Source organism: Lepus europaeus, chromosome 6 (genome assembly GCF_033115175.1).
Source record: "Lepus europaeus isolate LE1 chromosome 6, mLepTim1.pri, whole genome shotgun sequence".
In the NCBI taxonomy this organism is placed as follows: Eukaryota; Metazoa; Chordata; class Mammalia; order Lagomorpha; family Leporidae; genus Lepus; species Lepus europaeus.
In genome coordinates, this window is record NC_084832.1 from 129770601 (window position 1) to 129792084 (window position 21484).

General features: G+C 47.7%; 1 protein-coding gene across 3 annotated transcripts in view; it reads left to right on the forward strand.

The window, feature by feature from the left end:
- Positions 1-21484, forward strand: part of TMEM117 (transmembrane protein 117) — a 522463-nt gene that overhangs the window by 261715 nt on the left and 239264 nt on the right. For all 3 annotated transcript variants that reach the window (XM_062195101.1, XM_062195102.1, XM_062195100.1), the window contains exon 4: positions 11079-11178. In XM_062195101.1, the coding sequence (XP_062051085.1) occupies positions 11079-11178 (100 nt within the window). The remainder of the gene's footprint in view (positions 1-11078; positions 11179-21484) is intronic.

A 21484-nucleotide genomic window follows, 5' to 3' on the forward strand; every position in this document is an offset into this window, starting at 1 on the left:
AGGCCAGGCTCAATCTGTTAGCCAGTCTGGTGGTCTTTTTCTGTATGAGCACTGTTAAAAATGAACAAACTACCGAAAACCACACTTGGGGCTGTAGCATCTCCCCTTGGAGAATGTTTTAGCCACTTCATTGCAGTGGGTAGAAGCTCAGCTGAGTTAGCCTAAGAACAGAGAAGGGCCTGGGGGAAGGTGGACGCATATTCGGAGGAACAGGGAGTCTGTCAGAATCCAGAGTGCAGGAGCGCAGGTCTCCTGTGGGCACTGGGGTGGCAGTCCCAAAGCACCCAGGTGCTCTCCCAGGGTTCTCACCCCTCCCTTTCCCTGGCAGCAGTCAGCCTACCTGGAGGGCTGGGTCCCTGCCCTGCCCTGCCCTCCCCCGTTCTGGGGAGTCTCTCTCTGTTTCTCTGTCTCTCTGTCTCTGTCTCTCTCTCTCTCTCTCTCTCTCTCTCTCTCTCTCTCTGCAGACTTTGTTCTCCAGCTCACAGGGAATGCAGTGCGGTCACCAGTATCTTTCACATAGTCCCTTGGAAGGACATATCCTTCGTCTCTCTTTACTCTTGATTCCAATTTACAGACAAGGAAACAGGAGGTTGGCAGCTGGGTTGGAGGTCCCTGTCAGCTTGCCCTTTGACAGAGGGAATCCAGGAAGTGCCACCAACCACGGGCTCTGTTTGCTTTCCTTGGAGATGTGTGAGTTTACAAGGACCAGGCTCATGGTCTAGCACGTGGTGAGACATCCGTAGCTGTTTGTTGAATGAATAAGTAAGTGTGAAATTAGCTGCACAGCTGACAGAAGAGTGGCGGGGGGAGGGGCGGGGAAGATTGTTCCCTTTCCGGCTCCCACATCCCTGGAGCTTCCAAGTGGTTCACTCAGAACAGGGACTAAAGGCCTGGGAGATGGTGTTGAAGAGTGGGGAGGAGAACGGAGGTGGTTGAATTTCTATGCAGAAGACGAGGACGAGGAGGAGATAAGGCAAAGAAAGCGGTCACAGGTGCTTCGGGTTTGGAATTTTTGAAGGATGTAGAAAAACAGTCCTGTTTTTCAGAGTTTTTTCCATGTTATTATATGTGGTAGACAAATTGAACTTTCTGGAGAAGTTAAATGCTGTATTTATTTATGTCCCAGCGCCTGCCTTCCATTTCTTCGTACCTATTTTGATCTCTTTGTACAGCTGTGACCTTCCTTTTACACGTCCTACTTGGAGCAGCAACAAGATCTTAGCATATATGTAGGTTATTTTATGCCTTTCTAATTAGTTTGGAAAAATCATCACTTTCTAGGGTAAATTAGTGAATGTTATCTTTGCTTAGCTTGCAGTTCATTTTTACAAAAAAATTGTGCAAGTAATTAAATAACTTTATTTGCATAGTTCTAAACACATTGAGTGATATCTAACGTGAACAGTGTCACTAGGTAGAAGGTAATTTGTGATTCTGGATTCTTCTGGGGATTCATTGGGGTTCTTTTAGAAATGACCTTAGGATTGTAAGAGCTTGTATTTTCTATTATGTTTACAATGACTTTGCTAAAGGTAAATGAAGTTTCTTGGTTGTGTTGAATTTATTACAAGTAGAAGACAGGTCCATTCTGAGTAGCAAATTAGCTGACATATTTCTGGAGTGCTTGTCAAGTTGACCCCTGAAAAAACTGAACTAAGAAGGAAAATATCATAAAAATTATTTAACTTTGAAACTAATGTTCAGTCTGAGGGGATCTTCGAAAAGTTCATGAAAATGTGTTACAAAAAACTACTCTTGGATTTCAAAAGTTGTTGGCACCAAAATAAACTTACCTCTGAATCCCGTTTTTCTATGAAAATTTTGGAGTACTGCAGTTCCACAGGAGTCTAAACAAGGGCTAAAAACAACAGTCATACCACAAAATGTTCCATTCCTGTGCATTTTTGTATTCTATATTAACTGCCACGTATCAGAGAAAATATATTTGTCTTTTTGTGACTGACTTAGTAAGTGTAATGATTTCTGGTTGCATCCATTTTGTTGAAAAAGACAGGCTTTCATTCTCTTTTATAACTGTGTTTCTTACTTGTTGGATGTTATGCTTGGTGGTGAATTAAGCCTGTGATTATAGAGTGATTAAAATTATGTCTGCAAAAATTAATGGAAAAAAGGGGAGATTGAGGAATGGAGAAAGAGCGGAGAGAAGTATCGTTATCGTAGAGCTGTGCCTATGAAATCTGTTTGCTTTAATAACATTTTTTAAAAAAAATTTTTGGGGACACTTGTACTATTTTTTAACCTTCTAAACCTCTACATTTTGACTTTTCAGGAACAAGCAGCAAAATAATCTGGGAATCTCCCTTGGAAGGGCAGTGGAATAAATGTTCTTCGTTTTTTTTCCTCATGGATGAAAAAGTATACTTTATTATTAGGCTCTCATATTGTTTGTGCCAGAAAATTGTTTGTGCACTAAATTATGCAGGGATATCTAATTTCACTTAGAGGATTCTTTTAAAGACAGTTTGATTTAGTAGACTTACAGTATTTTGCTTTTTTATTACTAGTCAACTCATCGTCAAAGAAAACAAACAAGACGTGATTACGGAGAGCTGAAGTGTGCTCTTCATTTTGACTTGATTATGTTCTAGCCTCGAACTCTTTATTCCAGTGGAGGTAATAGAAGTGACAGTGATATTCTATTCTAATTCTGTTAGGACGTCTCAGTCACATGGCCCACAGCTGTCCTTGCCATCTCCTTCACCTGTATCTTACGTTGCAAACCCTGCTTTTCACCTGTTAGGCTTTTATGCCCTGTGCAGTTTGGCCTGGTGTCAGGTGATTAACGTCATCGTCTTACATGAATCACTTGACTACTTGACCGATTTGAATGTTTATTGCGCCTGCCTGCAGGTGTGCACCACGTTCTTTTATGTTACAACTCATGGAGGGGAGGGCTGTTGCCGGATGGAGTCTTGTGGGTTCTTGTCCTCAGCTCAGTATAGAAATAAAAAGCCAGGAAACAATTTGCAAAGAAGCAGAAATTTTATTAGACAGAAAAGACACTTTTATTTGATTGGCAGACAACAGAGGAAGCGTCTGGTCCAAGAGGAGACCAGGTGGAGCACCCGAGTGGGCGCTGGCTCTGAGGAAGTGTCCCGGGTTTCTGAGGCGTCACTGTCTGTTCACTGGGTCATCCTATTGGGGTGCCCATTGGACGGGGGTTTCAAATACGTATGCTGATTGGCTTGGGGCTCATGGCGATAGGAGGGGTCTTCTTAGGGGCTCAGACCCCCTCCTCCTCTAGCTCTGGATGAAGGAATTCAGCCACCCTGGAGATGTGACCTAAAGCCGCAAGGTCACACAAGATAGCCCGGGTCTCCTGGAACCAGTCTGATTCTTCTTCCTTTGCCAGCTCGAAGTAAAAGATGGCATCCACCCTGAAGTGTGATTTAAAGCCGCAAGGTCACACATGCAGCACAAGGCGTCGTTAGTGGGGAGGTGCCAGTCGGTCTGGGGACGGGCTTTCCAGCCACAGCTGGCAGCCTGCTTGTAGAGGACGTTATACCTGTGTCTGAGGGGGCCCACAGGCCAACAGCCACACCGGCCGGTCTCAAATTCCCCCTTCTTTAATCCACACTCTACTCCGGTAGGGACTTGGGGCATCGATGTCTCTCCGGCTTCTTCCTGCTGACAGGAGGCCATCGTCCTAGGGGCCCTTAGGGTGTGGGAGGGTGGGGGTGGTGGTGGCCGTCAGGGCTGCTGTGGTAGGATGCAGTCTGGAGTAAACTAGCCATTAGGATAAAGCAGTTCTGCAAACCATGTCCTTCCTCTACTTAAAAATCTCTTCCCTTTTTAACCTTCCTTACCAAGAACACATTTTTATAGTTCTGACTTTTTTTCCACCTGCTGATTTCCTTGATTTACATTCCTTAATTCCAAGCAGTTTTGAATTATTTTCCATACAGACAATTTATGAACATGTTAATGAACCCGCACAATCTCCCTTATAGAATTTAAGAGCACACACATCCTTATTTTTATTTACCTTTACCCCAGTTTTATTCAGAAACTATACCTAGATGACTTAAACTACTTTAAGTCTCATTTCTTCCAATCAAGACTCAATAAGGCAACAGAAAAACCAAAGCCTTCAAGACACGTTAAAACTCTTATTACCTCGGTCAGTTATAATAGCACAGAAAAAACTTTGATTATCCGCATGTGAGCCTGTTTCTTAGGACAGTGCAATACATCATGAAACAAAGAGGCAGGGAATCATACGCTCCTATAAACTACAGAGACGGGAGAAAGCATAAAGAGAAGAGTGGGCACCCTCAGACCCCATGAAATATTCCTGACAGGACTGCCTGTGAGATGGGACAGGTGTGTTGTTTTCACTGAGTGCTTGAAATCTCCTGTTGCCCATGATTGCCCACTATCTAGTTGTCCGAGTTGACCTGGAGGGCCAATATTAGCCTAGGTCAAGGCTGAGGCCTGCTCATGTAGCAGTAGGTGACATGATCAGGCGTCCCTCCAAGAGAGAGGCAAGGTCCTCGGGTCACAGTCCAGCCACCGGAAAGCCAAAGCGAGCTCGGGGGGGCTCCAGGCTCTCAGGCAACTGCCCTTCTTAGTTGCCCCTCCCCACCCCCCGTACAATTCTTCCGAGTTTCAGTTGTGGCTAAGCTGTGGCCAGAGGGAACTCCACGTTCTTGGAGAGCTGTGAGATGCCAGATGATCCAGTCATTCCCACAGATCCTGTCCCACCTGAGGGAAGGAATACAGACCTTGCCGAAGTCTTCTACCGAGCCCCACGTTGGGTGCCAAAGATGTTACGGGTCATGGAGGGGAGGGCGGTTGCTGGAGTGAGTTGCATGGGTCCCATCTCCTTAGAGGCTCAGCATTCTCCTCTGCTAGCTCTGGGTGAGAGACTGCAGGTCCCCTGGAGGTGTGATTCAAAGCTGCAAGGTCACACAAGATAGCCTGGGTCTCCTGGAGCCAGTCTGACTCTCCCCAGGGGTTCGGCCCCTTTTCCTGCCAGCTCTGGGTGAAAGATGGCACCCACCACGAAGGTGTGATTTAAAGCCGCCAGGTCACCCCTGCAGCACAAGAAGCTGTTAGGGAGGGAGTTCTGGTCGGTCTGGAGACGGCTTCCCAGCCACAGCCGGCAGCCTGTTTGTGAAGGACATTCCACCCATGTCTGAGGGGCCTGCAGACCCCCAGCCCCCTGCACAGCCTCATTTTACTGTGGACAGATGAAGTCTTGTGTGAGAGAGGAGCAACGTGAGAATGTCATTAAATTGTGCTGAGAGGATTATTTAACTGGAGGTGTTTTCTAAGTGTTCTGGCAACACCAGGGAGTGGGTGACTTTCAGAGGGGATGGGAGGGATCCCTCAGTGGACAGCTTGGGTTAGGGATCTGCGGCCAGGAGAGCCTGGTGGGCGGCAGTGAAGGCGTGCCACAGCCGGGCGTGGTGATGGGGATGCTGAGTTCCTGCAGAGGTGGGGGGATGAAGGGTGACTCAGCAGAGAGGGTGACCTACAGAGGGGAGCCTTTTCTGGTCCCTGCTTTGCCCTGGGACAGTGGGGTTGCTGTGTTAGGCAATGGAAGCTAGTAGGGCAGAGATCCATCCTTGTTTGCTGTGCTAGAAGCTGTGTCTGCTTTATTTTGCGTAATCTTCAAGAGAACCTGATGAATGGAAGGTGGTTTTGCCTCTGCTACACAGAAAAGGAGACGGATGACTGTCAGGTTGATCGTTTGTCCCAGGTTATGGGCGTACGGTGTAATTTGCAGGCCTAGCACCTCCTGTACCCGGCTCATCTCCAGATGCCACATCACATTCCCAAAAGTCAGTAGAGCAATACAGGGTGAATAATAGGAGGGGAACGGTTACTTTAATTTCAGAATAGAGGTGGTTATTGCCAGAATTAAGGCATTGCTAGTGGTGATGACAGACAGCATGGATTTGAGAGCCTTTCTGAAATAACCCTAGTGATGGGTCCTGTGTTAAGAATAAAGGAGAGGGAGGGACTGATAAAAAGTAAAGTTTCTGTATCTAGCAGAAATGAATCTCACTGAGTGGGTTGAAGCCAGGCAAAGAAGGCAAGGAGGATCTGAGGTGTGATGGTTGTATTCACAGAATGCGTGGGTTTGGTCTGTGACAGCTCCATCTACAGCCTTACACAGGTCTTCTCTGTAGGAATTTGAGGGAATGAAAGGTTGAGTTTGGAACATTTGAGTATTTTTTTTCCCACAGGCAGAGTTAGAGAGAGAGAGAGAGAGACAGAGAAAAAGGTCTTTCTTTTCCATTGGTTCACCCCACAACGGCCGCTGCTGCCGCTGCACTGCGGACGGCATACCGCACTGATCCGAAGCCAGGAGCCAGGTGCTTCTCCTGGTCTCCCATGCGGGTGCAGGGCCCAAACACTTGGGCCATCCTCCACTGCACTCCCAGGCCACAGCAGAGAGCTGGACTGGAAGAGGAGCAACCAGGACAGAAACAGTGCCCTGACCGGGACTAGAACCCGGTGTGCTGGCGCTGCAGGCGGAGGATTAGCCTAGTGAGCCACTTGCGCCGGCTCCATTTGAGTGTTTTATCAGTGGGCATCACCAGGTGCAGATGCAGTTTTAATCATTCAGGACTGCATTTAACGATTGTCCATAGCGTTTGTGACTTCCTCATGGGTCTTGTCCCACAACTTATTACCCTGGATCTGGCCTACAAAGTCCTCCCACTTGTACTGAACTCCCCCAGTATCTTTCCATGTCAAGAACTAGAAACTTTGAGCAAAAACACTAAAATTCAGCCATTTAGAATATAGTTGATTAAGTGACTAAGTTAAAGCTATTAATAATTTTACTACATGCATGTACATGTGTGTAAACACACACAGATAATGGAGAAAGGTTAATATAATAGACCCAGGTTGGGTTCTTGGCAGTTTGAAGTAACAGTTTTCATCCTCAATGCCTTGAGAATGCTTAGAGATTTGCTTGGGTTTGTAGTGTTTAATGCAGGTCTGCTTTCATGTAACTTACCTCCTTATCGTGATTTACTTGTGTATGAAATCCCCAATCTTGGTTAAGTCACCCAGATGTGGCTGGGAGAGACAGCTGTGACAGTGCGAATCCAGCTGGCCACAGATGGGTCTTCAGTGAAGCATGAATTGGTATTGGTTTGCTGATCTGTGTTTACGCCTCCTGTTACGCTCTCAGAGAAGTGGCCCCTAAATCATTGGCATCAACTGCGCCCACTTATGCATGAATAGTAGACCAAATGACCTGCAATTTTTGTTGCTCACGATCAGGACTCCCACCTGGAAGACCCACTTACCAAGTGGCAAGTCTCGTGGACTGCGGAGCTCATGTCAGGGTCTGTGCAGTCAGGCAGCACGTGGATTTCTGTGGTTTCGGTCTTGAAGGCTCATCTTACTGACCTGTGAGCATGGTTATTAGCCTTTCCCCCATCTTTTATATTGGAATTTCCACACGTCTGTTATGGACTTGGCAGGTTAAGCTTGGAATCTCATGAAAAAAATAAAAACTGAAGTGAGAGCCCGGGAAGAAATTCCTTCAGGATCTTGAAATACTGTGTCAATGACGGATGCTCACCTGGTAGGCTGATACAACTGCGAAGTTTTCCTGATCTATGTGCAGTGGAAAGAACCAGCTAAGGCAGAAAACAAAACTAAACTGTTGATTTGCCAAGTTTTAGCTCCTGGCAAGTATGATTTAATTGTGAATCATTTCCCAAAGCCACGGAGTGTATGAAGCTGCATAGTTGCAGATGTTTAGAGTCTGGTGTGACATGCAGGCTGGCTCACTCGCTAGATAAGTATGTACATCCCTGATCCTTTGCAGGAAGTGCCCTTAATGTTCACAGAAATGCAATTCAGTAACCCAGTACTTGAGGGTTTTTATGGCAAATCTGCATATTTCTAAGTCTTCCTCATCCTTGTCCAAAGTAGCAATGACAAGAACAGCGTCTAGTCTTTCTGTATGTCGCTGCTCATGTTTATAATTTTATAAATTGCCTGTGCTACCTCATCTTCACTGTTACAGCTTCTAGAACTGGCCCCGTGCTCCTGGTCACTGGGAAAGAGAATTCCTTTCTTTGCTGATAGAACGTTCTAGGTGGAGAAAGGATGGCTGTGCAGCATTCTAGGAGCTACAAGTGTAATGGAGTGATGTGTTTGGTGTCTGTGTCTGTGGGGACGCCTTCTTGTTCCCATTTCATTTTACTGCTGTTTTCTGGTTTTGCACATTAAGACGTAGAACACATTCCCTGCCATGTGCAAGCAGACATGACAAACCTGGGCCACTTCACTGATTCGTAAATGAAGCAGTGTTTGCTAATCACTGACCTTAGGCAGGCAGGGCTCTGGGTCCCAGGAAAGCAGCAGTGAACGAAGCACCTGTCTGTCCCCCCAGAGCGTTACCTGGTTTGAGACGATGTCTTTGTCTCTCTACTGTCGCTGGCCGGAACTGTTTGCTGGCATCCCGAGGATTCCCGAAGGGCTGAGCCATGTGCTGTGTAGCAGGGGTAGCGGATCCAGATGGTAGTCTGTTTTCCCAGAAAGGTTGCACTCTTCCCGCTAGGTGGACAGAGTCGAGGTGACCCCCAGATCCGTCGTGGGATGCACTGTGAGGGCTGTTCCCCGGCTCTCTCCTGGGTCGCGCTCTGCAGTGCGTGTGAACTGCAGTGATCTCCCCAGTGCAGTGGAGTGCCCGACCTCCACGGTGCCCTTTTGAGACTTTACTCAGTTGTCTCGCCCCTCCCGAATCAAGAGCAGGATTTGGCAGACCAACTGTGTGTCAGGCCATCTTCTGGGCTCCTCCTGTCTCTCTGGGATCTCGACCCTGTAATGTCCTGTGTTGTCTCCCCAGCCCTCTGTGATTGACACTTCCCCAGGCACAACCCACATTTCCTTTGTCTTGCTTCATGTGCAGAATCTGCAATGTCCCCAGAGAAAGTACGATCAACCTGGGCTCACTCCTAACCTTTCCACAGCTCTTCCCAAGCTGGTATTTTCTCTTTTCTATTCTCACTGCTTTGTCAACTCTGATGCCTTTAAGAAACTTCTTGGGGGATGAGTTTTGTGTTTTATGTAGACTTTCTTAGTTATTCTTGGCTATGCCATCCATCTGTTCCAAGTGTATCCAGCCCCTTTCTCATTCTAGAAATGAAAGTATGATGCTGGTCTTACATCTTTACAGTATCAGGGATTGTACCCTGACACTGCCACTCTGCATATTCTAGAACTCACCAGAATCTCACCAGAATAGTGGCCAGGCAGAGAAGTGGCCTTGGGTAAGTTCTCCAAAACAGATGTGATTGAAAGTCCTAGGCAGTTACCTGAGCTAATTCCCGACAGTATGTTGTGTTCTGTGTGGAGTTTTCTGGATGGAGCAATAGCATTCCGCCCAGGTCAGCTTGGGGCTTTCAAGCGGAAGCTGCTTAGACGGGTGAGCTCGTGGGAGTGGGAGTATTGGACTGGATGCAGCTCTGAGGAGCTGAAGCTTCTGCATGCCACTGTTGGCTTTGAGTGCTGACTGGTCTCCACGGGATATGTCTTGATCTTCCCTGTATATGGATGGACACGTTGGGGTACAGAGCAAATTGTGTGTGTGTGTTTAAATATCTCCGTTGTCACTTCAGGAAGAAGGTGTAGCAGCACGGTGAAGAGCCTGGACTTTAAAGTCAATCAGCTCAGATTCAGCTCCTGTCCATTATTAGGAGCTTGAACTCGAGCAAATTGCCAGACCCTTGCAAACTCCCTCTGCACGTCTGTGAACTAGGACACTTCCATGTGCTGACATGCATGTGGGCAGGGACTGTATTTAAAGTGCTAACAATGGTCCCTGGTGAGGTCTGCATGCAGCTTGCGCTCGCTGCTGCTCATTGATTTGTTGGCTACTATGGAGCTTGAGGTCCTGACTTTGGGGGTGAGACCTTAAGACATTCACGTATATCCTCCAAAGCAGGTGCGTGAGGCTTATAGCAAAGAGTCGTTTTAAGAGTTAATTTTCTTCTGCTGTTAAAAATATTAAAATATATGCTTTTTTATAGATAAGGAGCATGGGGGGAGGGAGGGAAGTGTCACTGCGTCCCTAAAGCTGTGTGTATGAAACTTGTTTAACAAATCAAGTTAAAAAAATCCATCTGCAATAACTGTAGAATAAAAGAAAAACACTGAATTAGAGATAGTTTGCCATTCAGTAACTTCAAACATATGCTGATAGATAAATAACAAAAATATCATTATCTATTCTTTGCTGTTTTAAAATTAGTCTGGCTCAAGTTTAATGAATACTCTGATTGTATAGGTATTATCGTATATAAGGAAAGGAAAAAAATTAAAGTAAAACAAAAAAGAGTGAAAAAAGCTTAGAGTAAAAACGACCAGAGGAGAGAAGTTTGCTCCCTAGCCACCTACCATTGGTTACCAGGATTGATTGGCTGAGGAGGTGAGCTCTCTGAGTCCCAGTTTTCTCAGAGAGACTGCAAAATGGGAATAATCCTCAATGAGGAAAAAATTTAAAAATGAGAACATGGAAATGAAAATACGTAATATGTGATATGCATGCACATGCTATTGGCACTAAACGATCGATTTTAACAAGAATGTTAACAAAAAATTAAAAGAACGTTTAACAGAAAAAGCAGTGAAATGAGCACCCACCTGGAGTTGCCGTGGTAACAACTGAAAGCACACAGGTCTGCATTGAGTTTGGCAGTGACTCACGGGGTGGGAATTCCTCCGAGATTTCGACGTGACTCTCAGAGTTCCTCAGCTCTGCTGCTGCTCCCTGGAGCCTGGGCTCAGCATCTTGCCGCTGGTCGAGTGCACCCTTCACTCTGCCCTCGGGTCACCTCACTCTGGAGCTGCTGTCTCCACGCGTACTTGAGTGAGCCTGAAATGATGCCTGTGCTGAGTCTTCCTGTTTGATCGTTCAAAATCTGTCGTGGAGCTCACACGTGCAGTCAGGGTGACGGGCCCAGGCCCTGGTGGAGGTGTTGCTAGCGTGCTGATGTGGAGCATGCAGGGTGCGTGGTGCCGAGCAGGAGGCCTTGTTACGGCTCTCTGAGCCCAGATGTCTTGTGTGTTTGCTTCCACAGAGCCTACATCATTACAGACTACATGGGCATCAGAAACGAGAGTTTCATGAAATTGGCCGCAGTAGGGACCTGGATGGGGGACTTTGTCACAGCGTGGATGGTAAGACAATTTTACCTTCACCCATTGTGCGTGGACAGCGGATAGAAGCCATGTTTGTAGTGTTAGAAGCACACTGCTTATGATTTAGAGTAATCACATCTCTCCCAGTGGAACACATTTATGAGGATAGATGAGTCCAGAGATTATATTGCAATATCCGTGGACTTCAGAAAATAAGTCAGTTAAGTTGGAATATTAAAATGACTCTCCATCAGGAGGTATGTAAACACACACTCAGATACATGTTTGAGCATGCGAATATATGTATGTGTATGTATGTATAGTATAAATATACATTTGTAAATTTAATGGAAAATTTTCCCTGTGAAATACTGATTCTGTGAAGTCTGTGCTTTTTGCGTGCACAACATTCAGGTGAGGAGCATGGTCTGTCCTGTCTCGAAGGCCCTTGTGAGGCATTCCTCAAGGACTCCGGAAAGGGGCCTCCTCCCTGGTTTTCCCCTTGAACCTGCTAACTTCAGACACTGAGAGTTGTGAGATCAAATGCCAGAATCTCTTTAGCACGTTGCTTGTCTGTAGCATTGTAACCATATCTCACGCTGAACTCACCTGACAAGAGGAGAATTTCCGTTTCTCAGCCCCTGGGTTAATTAAGCGTGAGAGTGTCCTGCTAGCAGGCTCTGTGAACTATGCCTTGTAAGAGAATCACAAGGTGCAGAGAGTAAGCGCTCGTGAAAATGGAGCCACACACCTTCCACACCTTTCCCAGCGCAGTGAATCCTAATTCGCTTTGCCAGGACGCTCCTTCACAATGAGCAGATGCACCAAAGGAGAGACGATGGCCGACCCCAAAGGGTCCTGGAGGGAATGGGCTACATCCTGGACACTGTGAGTAGATTGTCACGTGGAACTCCAGCCATGTCCATCGATAGCTTTGCTTCTTCCCCAGAACAGGTGTTCTCAGTAACCAGGGATCCCCTCTCCTAGAAGAGGGTCAAGCCACCGCGGGAGTCGGCACAGTCGGCACAGCCTGCTGTTGAGCCTCCTCCCAGCTCTGTTGGTCTTTAGAACTCTCACAGGCCCATAACCAGATGTGTCCCTCTCATCAGCTTTAAAATATGAACTTCACAAACACTTCGTTTTATTAGCAGCAAGAATAGACCACTCACTGAGACCAGTGTGCCTTGTGTCAAAATTCCCATTTCGATGGGGAAAGCTATGCAGAAGAACTGTGAAAAGTGTGTTTCTTGACATCGAGGGGTTGTGTCTTGCAAGTTTTCCATAATGGATTGTGATCTTGACTTGGCTCTATGGTGAACTCACTTAATACAATGGAAAAGAGAATTAGGCTAGGAGTTCAGGAATGGGGATTCTCTGTGACACAGCTGAGGTGTTTACAGTCTGCACTTTCTCAGATGGGATCAGCGCTTCCTACCTGTGTCACAAACTGCTTTTCCGGCAGAGGTCAGGTGTGGAGCCTGGGAAGTGAGGTGGAGGGTGTACTCAAATGCTTTCTGTGGCTGCTCACATTCGGGGGCCCTCGTCCCTCTGACTACCTTAGTGCCTTGAATCAGCGACATGAGCTGGCTGTCCCTCCAGCCTCAGGCCACCAGGACTCCCGAGCCTTCCGTGGAGCCCCAGGAATGTGAGCTTCCCACTGTACCCCAGGCCTGGGGGCCAGGGGGCTGGGTCTTCCTTCCAGTTGCCAGTGCTGCAGTAGACTAACAAGTTGAGGCCGGTGACTTCCTGACTTTGAGCCGACACCAGCCCCTAACAAATCCGGAGAATCAGCAGAGCAGCAGGCCCCAGGAGCTCCCTCTGGAGTCTGCAGGCTCACATGAGCCATTGGAGCCTCTCCCATGTGGCGCTATTATTTATGGAGACCCAGTTCCATCCACTTTGTCCAGGACTGTCCTTCACAGTGGTGCTCCCTGTGTCATCAGCAGGTCTTCCTGTATTTGCAGATTGCATTATTGCCATTACTAGTTTAGTTAACATGATTTTGTCTTTTCAGTTGTGCGGTGGAGCCCAATTATTAGGGTGGCCTTAAGAGGGAAGCCCATGATGAATATTTGACCAAAGACCTCCAACCCTTCCTGGCTGGGGGTCTGCTGTGCCCTTGTCTGCCCCTAGGTGGGTAAGGGGACACTGATGATTCCACAGGTCAGCCTGTGCTCCTTGTGCCTCTCCAGGGTCTGTCTGGCTGTCCTGGTTTATCCTCCGTTGGCTGCTAGACGTCTTCTACTAGCTAACGTGTCAGCATGGTACCTTCTTGTATCATAGAGCTGAGGTCTGAGTGTGCATCGTCTTCTCCAAAGCTCATGCTGAGGTCTGATTGCCTCGGTGGTGGTGTTAGGGGGTGGAGCCTTTGGGAGGTGAGCAGGTGATGGAGAAGGACCAGTTCATGCTCAGTGGGTGAGCTCAGCACAGGAGCAGGGTCTTGGGGACAAGGCTGCCCCTGTGTTGTGAATGTACCGTTTTCCCTTCCACACTTCCCAGTGTGAGCCGAGGCAGTGCAGGGCCCTCACCCAAGGCCCAGCAGGTGGAACTCCCACCCTCCAGAACCGTGGGCCAAAGTAGACCGCCTTTCTTTAGAATTGCTCAGTCTCAAGTGGACTGAGACACTCCGATGACCGCTGCGCTTTAGACCTGGGGCTGGAGAGCAGCCTGTAGGACCGTGTTCTGGCTTCCAGTCCACCCTGCAGCCATGCAGTCCTCTTGCCCCTGCAGCCTGCCCTCTGCTCCTTGGTGTGGGTGCTGTGTGAGGAGCTGCGTCTCTCCTCTGCCGCAGAGGCACCGACCCTTCCCAGCAGGTGCAGGCACAGAGGCAGCGAAGGAGGTGCTGCTCGCCTGCTTGAAGGAGCAGCCACACGCAGCCTTCCCTGCTTGTCCTTTCTAGCCAGCACGCGGGCAGCGAGTTTCCACATACATATTTATGTGTCTACACATGTGCGCCTTGATAACATTTAGCAAATCATAATTTTCCCCGTGAGAGGAGTCTGAGGAAGCTTTGACCTTCATCGTCCTGTAGAATTCTCATCAGGAAGTGAGTATCGGTGACAAAGGTCACCCTGGGAAGCGAGTAACTGTGTTGATGATCCAAGCCTGCCTGCCTGTGATTGCTAACGGAAAGACTTGGCTTTTATGCAAAAAATCAGAACTTTCTCCTGGTTCTAAAAGTCAGACCGGGACTGGTGTGATCCAAAGATAAGGCTGATGCCAGTCGGGCTGAGAAACAGCCTTTGCCCTCACACGTGAGCCTCCAGTGGCTGTGGGTCTGATTTCCTGGGTAGCCCTGCTAAGTCCTGGTCCTGCATTGTGCCCCTTGCAAGGGGCACATGGTAGATATGGCAGGGTTGAGAGCGATGCTTTTCTTTGTCAAAAAGGGTTCCGTATTTTTGGCGTATGAGAATACGTAAGGTGGAAAGCGACGTGGCCCCACATGGAGCTGGCCCTGGGCTGTTGGTGGGATCAGCTGGCCTCTGAGTAAAACACAGCACCAGTGTCCCCGGTGACTCAGTTCCCAGCATCCACACAGGTGCTGGGCTCTCTGCCAGTGTGTGACGAGGGGGAGGGCCGGCCAGCCTCCTAGCATGTTGCCGCGGTGCCCCCACCCCTCCAGGGTGCTCAGGTCTGTGGCGGCAGGGCGTTCTGAGGACGTGGTGCTGGACTTGCTCCCACCCCTCACACAGTGCCAAAGCACTTCCTGTCCACTGCTGACCAGGCCCTGCCGCGCCCTGTTCTGGTTCCCCTGAAACCGTAATGGTACTACACACTTGATCTTAGCCAAAAGGCCGAGAAGCGATGAAACTGTAAATGGTCTGACTCCCAACAGTCTCAGGCTTGTGGCCGAGGCTGCACTTCAGAGGCTGAGCCACAGTCCAGGAAGACAAGAAGAGAGGGCTGGTGGTGAACACCAAAGTCACACCGTGTGCGTCAACTCCCGGCAGGACCCTGGGCTCCCAGGGTGATGTGAGGGCACCTGTCTCCAGGGGCCAGGACGGGCAGAGGTGCCGGCAGGCAGTGAGGTTGTAGGCACGGAATGCAACGTGGCTGTTTCCAGGAGACTTTCATTCTGGGTGTTTACAGAGGCATTTTAATTCAAACATGTGTGACTTTAATGGGCTTTTGCTTTTCATGACAACCAGACAAGCTTAGCTAATGCCTCATGTGATAGGGACTTTGGAGCCCTAAACATAGCTTTGGGGCTGGGCTGTAACAAGAAATGAAAGTCTAACATTTGTTCAAGTGTTTCTCTCAGGTGAGACTTTAGCAAGAAATGGATTTAGAATAAAAGTGATTTTTGGAAACATAGTTTACCCTTCTATTTTAATTGTGCCTGTTTTGTGTATAAGTACTATACTTTCTAGTTTTGCCTTCTATTTTTCACACATTTTAATTTCTTCAGAGAGATTTTATAATTAATATTTATGTGGCTGTTACCTTTGTTTCGAAAGATGGTTTACCTGAGGAGCCAGGAGAGCCTCTTCCTGTCTCCCAGCACTCAAGATGTTGGAAGTGGCTATGCAGCCGGTGCTCACGGTTGTGTGCACCACACCCAGCACAGGACGGGCGTCAAGTGGGGTCCAGAAATATTAACTGAAAGAGTGAACAGAGGAATCTCAAGAGCACATGCATTTTTTTCCCTAGTTCAATTTTGCAACTTAATTCATAGAAAGGACATTCTAGAATGATGGGCAGGCAGGAAGCCTCAACTCTGCCTCCCTCCTCTTCCTGCCCCTCATGCCATGGGTGTTCCCATAACCTGGGAGAACACGTGAGTGGAAGTATTAGGTTATCAGAACAACTTTGCAAGAATACTTCTGACCCCAGAGGATAAGGGTCAGAGAGCCCACAGTTGAACCTGAGCTTTGCAGATGCTGCCATAGTCCCCACTGTGTGGTTGCCATTGCTGTCCATGGCTCAGTCCTGCTCCCAGCTCTGGGGCAGGAGGATGCTGGCTTGAGATGTGTCCCTTCAGATTCTTGAAAGCGATTTATAGCCTTATTTACACAATAGAATAGAACAGAGAATATTTCTGCAGTTTTTGGAAGTATTCTTTCAAGCTTAAGTATAGAAAGTATTAAATTTGTCATTATATATAAATATAAACCTGGATTATATTGAGTTTTTTATTTTTGTCATTGTAATCTGTGTATGACCACTTATTAAAGAAGAACCTTATATTAAGTGTCTTCTGCTGCTTTCCCAGGCACACTAGCAGGGGCTGGATTGGAAGTGGAGCATCCAGGACTTGAAATGGCGCCCTTATGGGACACCAGTATAGCAGGTAGCAGCTTAACCCATTAAGCCAGAGTGTAAGAAACCTTGACCATCTATATAATTTTTGTTTCTACAAATTAAAATAGTTTATTTAGCCTCCAGTTTTCTACACACACACACACACACACACTCCACAGTGTGTGGGACTGTTCTGCACGTTAAGTCTGTCAAAAATGAACAGTAACCTGGAGTGTATCCAACATCACATCCAGTTTGTTCTTCTGTCTGGACTTGAGCTTGACGATTCACGTTATGATCAATGCCAGCTTTCTAATTATTTCTCTTCCACTTGATATTTCAAAATGACAGTATGAAGAGTATAATTGAATTTGATTTCGCACCTGAAATAAATAACAGTAATAGATTTACTGATCTTCATAATAGGAAAGAATTTAAACCGCAAGATGCGGAAGAACAGACTTAGCAGACTCATGGAGTGGGCGTGTACGAGGAAGGTGAGGGCGTAGACCAGATATTTAACACCTGGCGCTGGCACCTGACTCTGAGTTTTTTTTCTCAGCCACCTTCCTGATGATTTAGCCCCGTGTTTAGTCAGTCTGTGGGTGCACTGCCCGACTTCATGCAGTGAATCAAGCATTCAATTAAGTGGTTTACTTATATGAGACTCCTCGGGCAAAAAAGCATGCATCAAAGACCTGGGGGCATGGGATTTACTGAGGAGCCTGTAAGGAGCTGCGAGAAGCAGGGGCGAGCAGGCCCGCGAAGATGTGGTCACGTGGTTCAGGTAGAGCCGGCCCGTGGCCGGGTGCCTCGCGGGTGCTACGCTCCTGGGGGATGGTGGAGGGGCTCTGGGTCACCAGGACTGCAGACCCCGGTGACGCCCAGGGCAGTAGAATGGTGGCACCCACCCCCAGTGGCCGCACCACCTTGCCCGTTTGTGTAATCATTAGGTAGAAGCCAAGAGAGTCATAGAGGAGTTTTGGTTGATGTTTCCTTTTAATTCATTAGGAAGCTCAGAGGGACCTGAATGTGGTCACTTTGCTCTGCCACGTATAAATATTTTAGGTCGCTATAAATATTTTAGCTTTGTGTTTCATGTTCCTTGAAAATAATAAGTTCTCACTGAAAAATTAATAACGCAGGCGAGCCTAGCCTGCTGTGTTCCAATAGCATCAGAAATGGTGATCAAGAGTCTTTTAACTTTCAGGCCCCTCGGATTTTAAAAACTATCAGTGGACCAGGATTTCTGAGAAATCACAGTGTGGTGTAGTAGACAGATATCGAAGAACAGAGGTGCACATTCTAGCTTTTGCTGTGCGTCTCCTAACTTCCATCTCTCTCAAAAATGTCAAATATTCTGTGGCATGCAGTATGTGTGCTGCCTGTAATTTATATTCAGGTATTAAAGATTTATGGAATATGTTACACTTAGCATGAGCAGGTGTTGAATTGAGCTGTGTTCAGGCTCGGCAGAGGCTGCAGGCGTTTCTGAGACGTGCCCAGGAGAGGCTGGGGATGCACACCGTTCGTCCTTTCCACCCCCAGCGCAGGGCTAGCTGGTTTCAGTCCCATTAGTTCGTCCTATCCACCCCCAGCGCGGGGCTAGCTGGTTTCAGTCCCATTAGTTCGTCCTATCCACCCCCAGCGCGGGGCTAGCTGGTTTCAGTCCCATTAGTTCGTCCTATCCACCCCCAGCGCGGGGCTAGCTGGTTTCAGTCCCATTAGTTCGTCCTATCCACTCCCAGCGCGGGGCTAGCTGGTTTCAGTCCCATTAGTTCGTCCTATCCACTCCCAGTGCGGGGCTAGCTGGTTTCAGTCCCATTAGTTCGTCCTATCCACCCCCAGCGCGGGGCTAGCTGGTTTCAGTCCCATTAGTTCGTCCTATCCACTCCCAGCGCGGGGCTAGCTGGTTTCAGTCCCATTAGTTCGTCCTATCCACTCCCAGCGCGGGGCTAGCTGGTTTCAGTCCCATTAGTTCGTCCTATCCACCCCCAGCGCGGGGCTAGCTGGTTTCAGTCCCATTAGTTCGTCCTATCCACCCCCAGTGCGGGGCTAGCTGGTTTCAGTCCCATTAGTTCGTCCTATCCACCCCCAGCGCGGGGCTAGCTGGTTTCAGTCCCATTAGTTCGTCCTATCCACTCCCAGTGCGGGGCTAGCTGGTTTCAGTCCCATTAGTTCGTCCTATCCACTCCCAGTGCGGGGCTAGCTGGTTTCAGTCCCATTAGTTCGTCCTATCCACCCCCAGCGCGGGGCTAGCTGGTTTCAGTCCCATTAGTTCGTCCTATCCACCCCCAGCGCGGGGCTAGCTGGTTTCAGTCCCATTAGTTCGTCCTATCCACCCCCAGCGCGGGGCTAGCTGGTTTCAGTCCCATTAGTTCGTCCTATCCACTCCCAGCGCGGGGCTAGCTGGTTTCAGTCCCATTAGTTCGTCCTATCCACCCCCAGCGCGGGGCTAGCTGGTTTCAGTCCCATTAGTTCGTCCTATCCACCCCCAGCGCGGGGCTAGCTGGTTTCAGTCCCATTAGTTCGTCCTATCCACCCCCAGCGCGGGGCTAGCTGGTTTCAGTCCCATTAGTTCGTCCTATCCACTCCCAGCGCGGGGCTAGCTGGTTTCAGTCCCATTAGTTCGTCCTATCCACCCCCAGCGCGGGGCTAGCTGGTTTCAGTCCCATTAGTTCGTCCTATCCACCCCCAGCGCGGGGCTAGCTGGTTTCAGTCCCATTAGTTCGTCCTATCCACCCCCAGTGCGGGGCTAGCTGGTTTCAGTCCCATTAGTTCGTCCTATCCACTCCCAGCGCAGGGCTAGCTGGTTTCAGTCCCATTAGTTCGTCCTATCCACTCCCAGCGCAGGGCTAGCTGGTTTCAGTCCCATTAGTTCGTCCTATCCACCCCCAGCGCAGGGCTAGCTGGTTTCAGTCCCATTAGTTCGTCCTATCCACTCCCAGCGCAGGGCTAGCTGGTTTCAGTCCCATTAGTTCGTCCTATCCACTCCCAGCGCAGGGCTAGCTGGTTTCAGTCCCATTATACTTTGTTTCTATTACTTGGTTTTTGCTTCCTCAAGGCATGTGTTCCCTTTGTCTGCACATTCTTCACGATTCTTGTAACATAATATCCCATACCTGTTAAAGGACCCTTTATCCATCATTTACCCGGAGGTGCTCCAATAAAAGCCAGGAGGCGTTGCTATTCCATTTTCCCCTGAAAGTCGGTGTGATGGTGAAGTGAGTGCTGGCTGCTAATGGTGGCTCTGATTACACCCTACAAAAGGAGCCGTGTGCCGTTTTGTCGTGGTTTTCCGAGTAGTCGGGCTATTTCCCATCTCATTCCTTTGGCTTTCACTGAGTACTCTCTGTGGCACTGGTAGTTATATTAATAAAATTGTATATTTAGAATAGTGTATATATATATAAATATGTTATACAAACACCTATGTGCAGTGGAAGTAGTGGTTGTTCCACAGGAGATGCAAAATAAAAGGTAAAAGAAATTATTAGTGGAGCAATATAATAACTTCTAAATGTACTATGGGAAAAAACCAATTTTTTAATCAAGTTCTAATCTCAACTAATATTCATATCCCATACTTATTTCATTACATCACTGAGTCTATATCGTCGGGAAACTCTTTTTCCACTCTTAGCCACGTGGCCTCAGGTGGAGACACTGCGTTTCTGAGCGGCTGAATTTCTCGCCTCTGCCCAGGGCCACACCCCTGCTTATTGTGGATCTTGGTTGAACCAGGCAGTCTGTTCCCAAGGTTCCAGGGGCTTCCACAACTACCTTTTTCTGACAAGCACATGATTGTCGTGGATGTGTTTGCCTGTGGATCTTAACATGGTATGCAAGACAGAGACATGGGCTTGATAGATGCCTATTTTTTGACAGTAGGTCAATTGAATCTGTTAAATTTTGGTGTCAGCTTGTAGGGGACAGGGCGGGGGAGTGCCTACTTCCTGGTACCAGTGAACTCATTGCTGTCCCAGCCCAGCCATGTTCTTGCTTCCCCACTCAACCAACTGAGCTTTCTTCCTCTTCTCTTTTGAAAAGTATAGGTGGTAGAAAGCATGTTATTCCTGGCCCTGGGAGAAAGTAAAAGAATGTTTCCTGTTGTGCCATCATTTGGTATAGATATTGCTGTTTCCAGCTATTTAAGTGCTAAGCGTTTTGTTTATATGAAATTGCTATCCTTCAGCAGTGTTTGCCCTGAGTGTTTTGAGAGCACTGAATATTCTTTATGTTCACTGAGTATGTCACATTTCTAGTTAAATGTTCTATAAACATCACAAAGAAATTTATAGCAATGAAGTACCTTATACTTAAGCTGTTGTTTTATAAAAGTTATTGCATCATGTTTAAGAGACTGAAGTATTTGAGTGAACTTAAAGAATATTTTGATAAGAAATGGTGCAATCAGGGTTTTCTTAAAACCAGATGCCCTTTACCTCAGGCTGCCAGGACATGCCAAGGTTTATCCCAGACCTGGGTCTGACTGCCTTCTCCTGGACTCCATCCACTTGCTCAGTGATATTAAGTATTTTTTTAAACATGATATTGCACAAGGAAAGGAGTGAAGCAAGCAATAGTAACTAAATATGCCAGTGCCCTATAAGATCAAATAAATGCCGTGGCCGTTTCTGAAGATGTCAGTGAAAACAGGAGCTAAATTCCACGTTAGAGGAGGAGCAGGACTCACGTCAAGGAAGTTGGGACACCACGTGTGCCAGTCTAAAGTTGCACCTTGTTCTTCCATCGACGACTAACCAGGGATGTTTGAGAAGGAGGGGCTGAAGAGAGCTGGAGGGGAGCCATCTGCTTCCATAGAAAAAGTAGAACTTCTCTCAAAGGTTTTAAAATATATCTTAAAAGATACTGTGAACCTGCAGCTAGGGAAGGAAAAGGAAAGAAGGGGATTTTCAAGATCTGGGCATTTTTTTTTCCTTGATTTTTCTTACAAGTATTCTGATATCTGCGTGGCACCTTTAATTTCAGCTAGAGGTGACTGGATCAAAGGAAGATACTTTTGGCCAGTCGAAGCACATTGTTCGTAATATAAAATGCAAAAAGGGGCTGGCAAATTGAACGAAAAGCAACCACTTTTCTG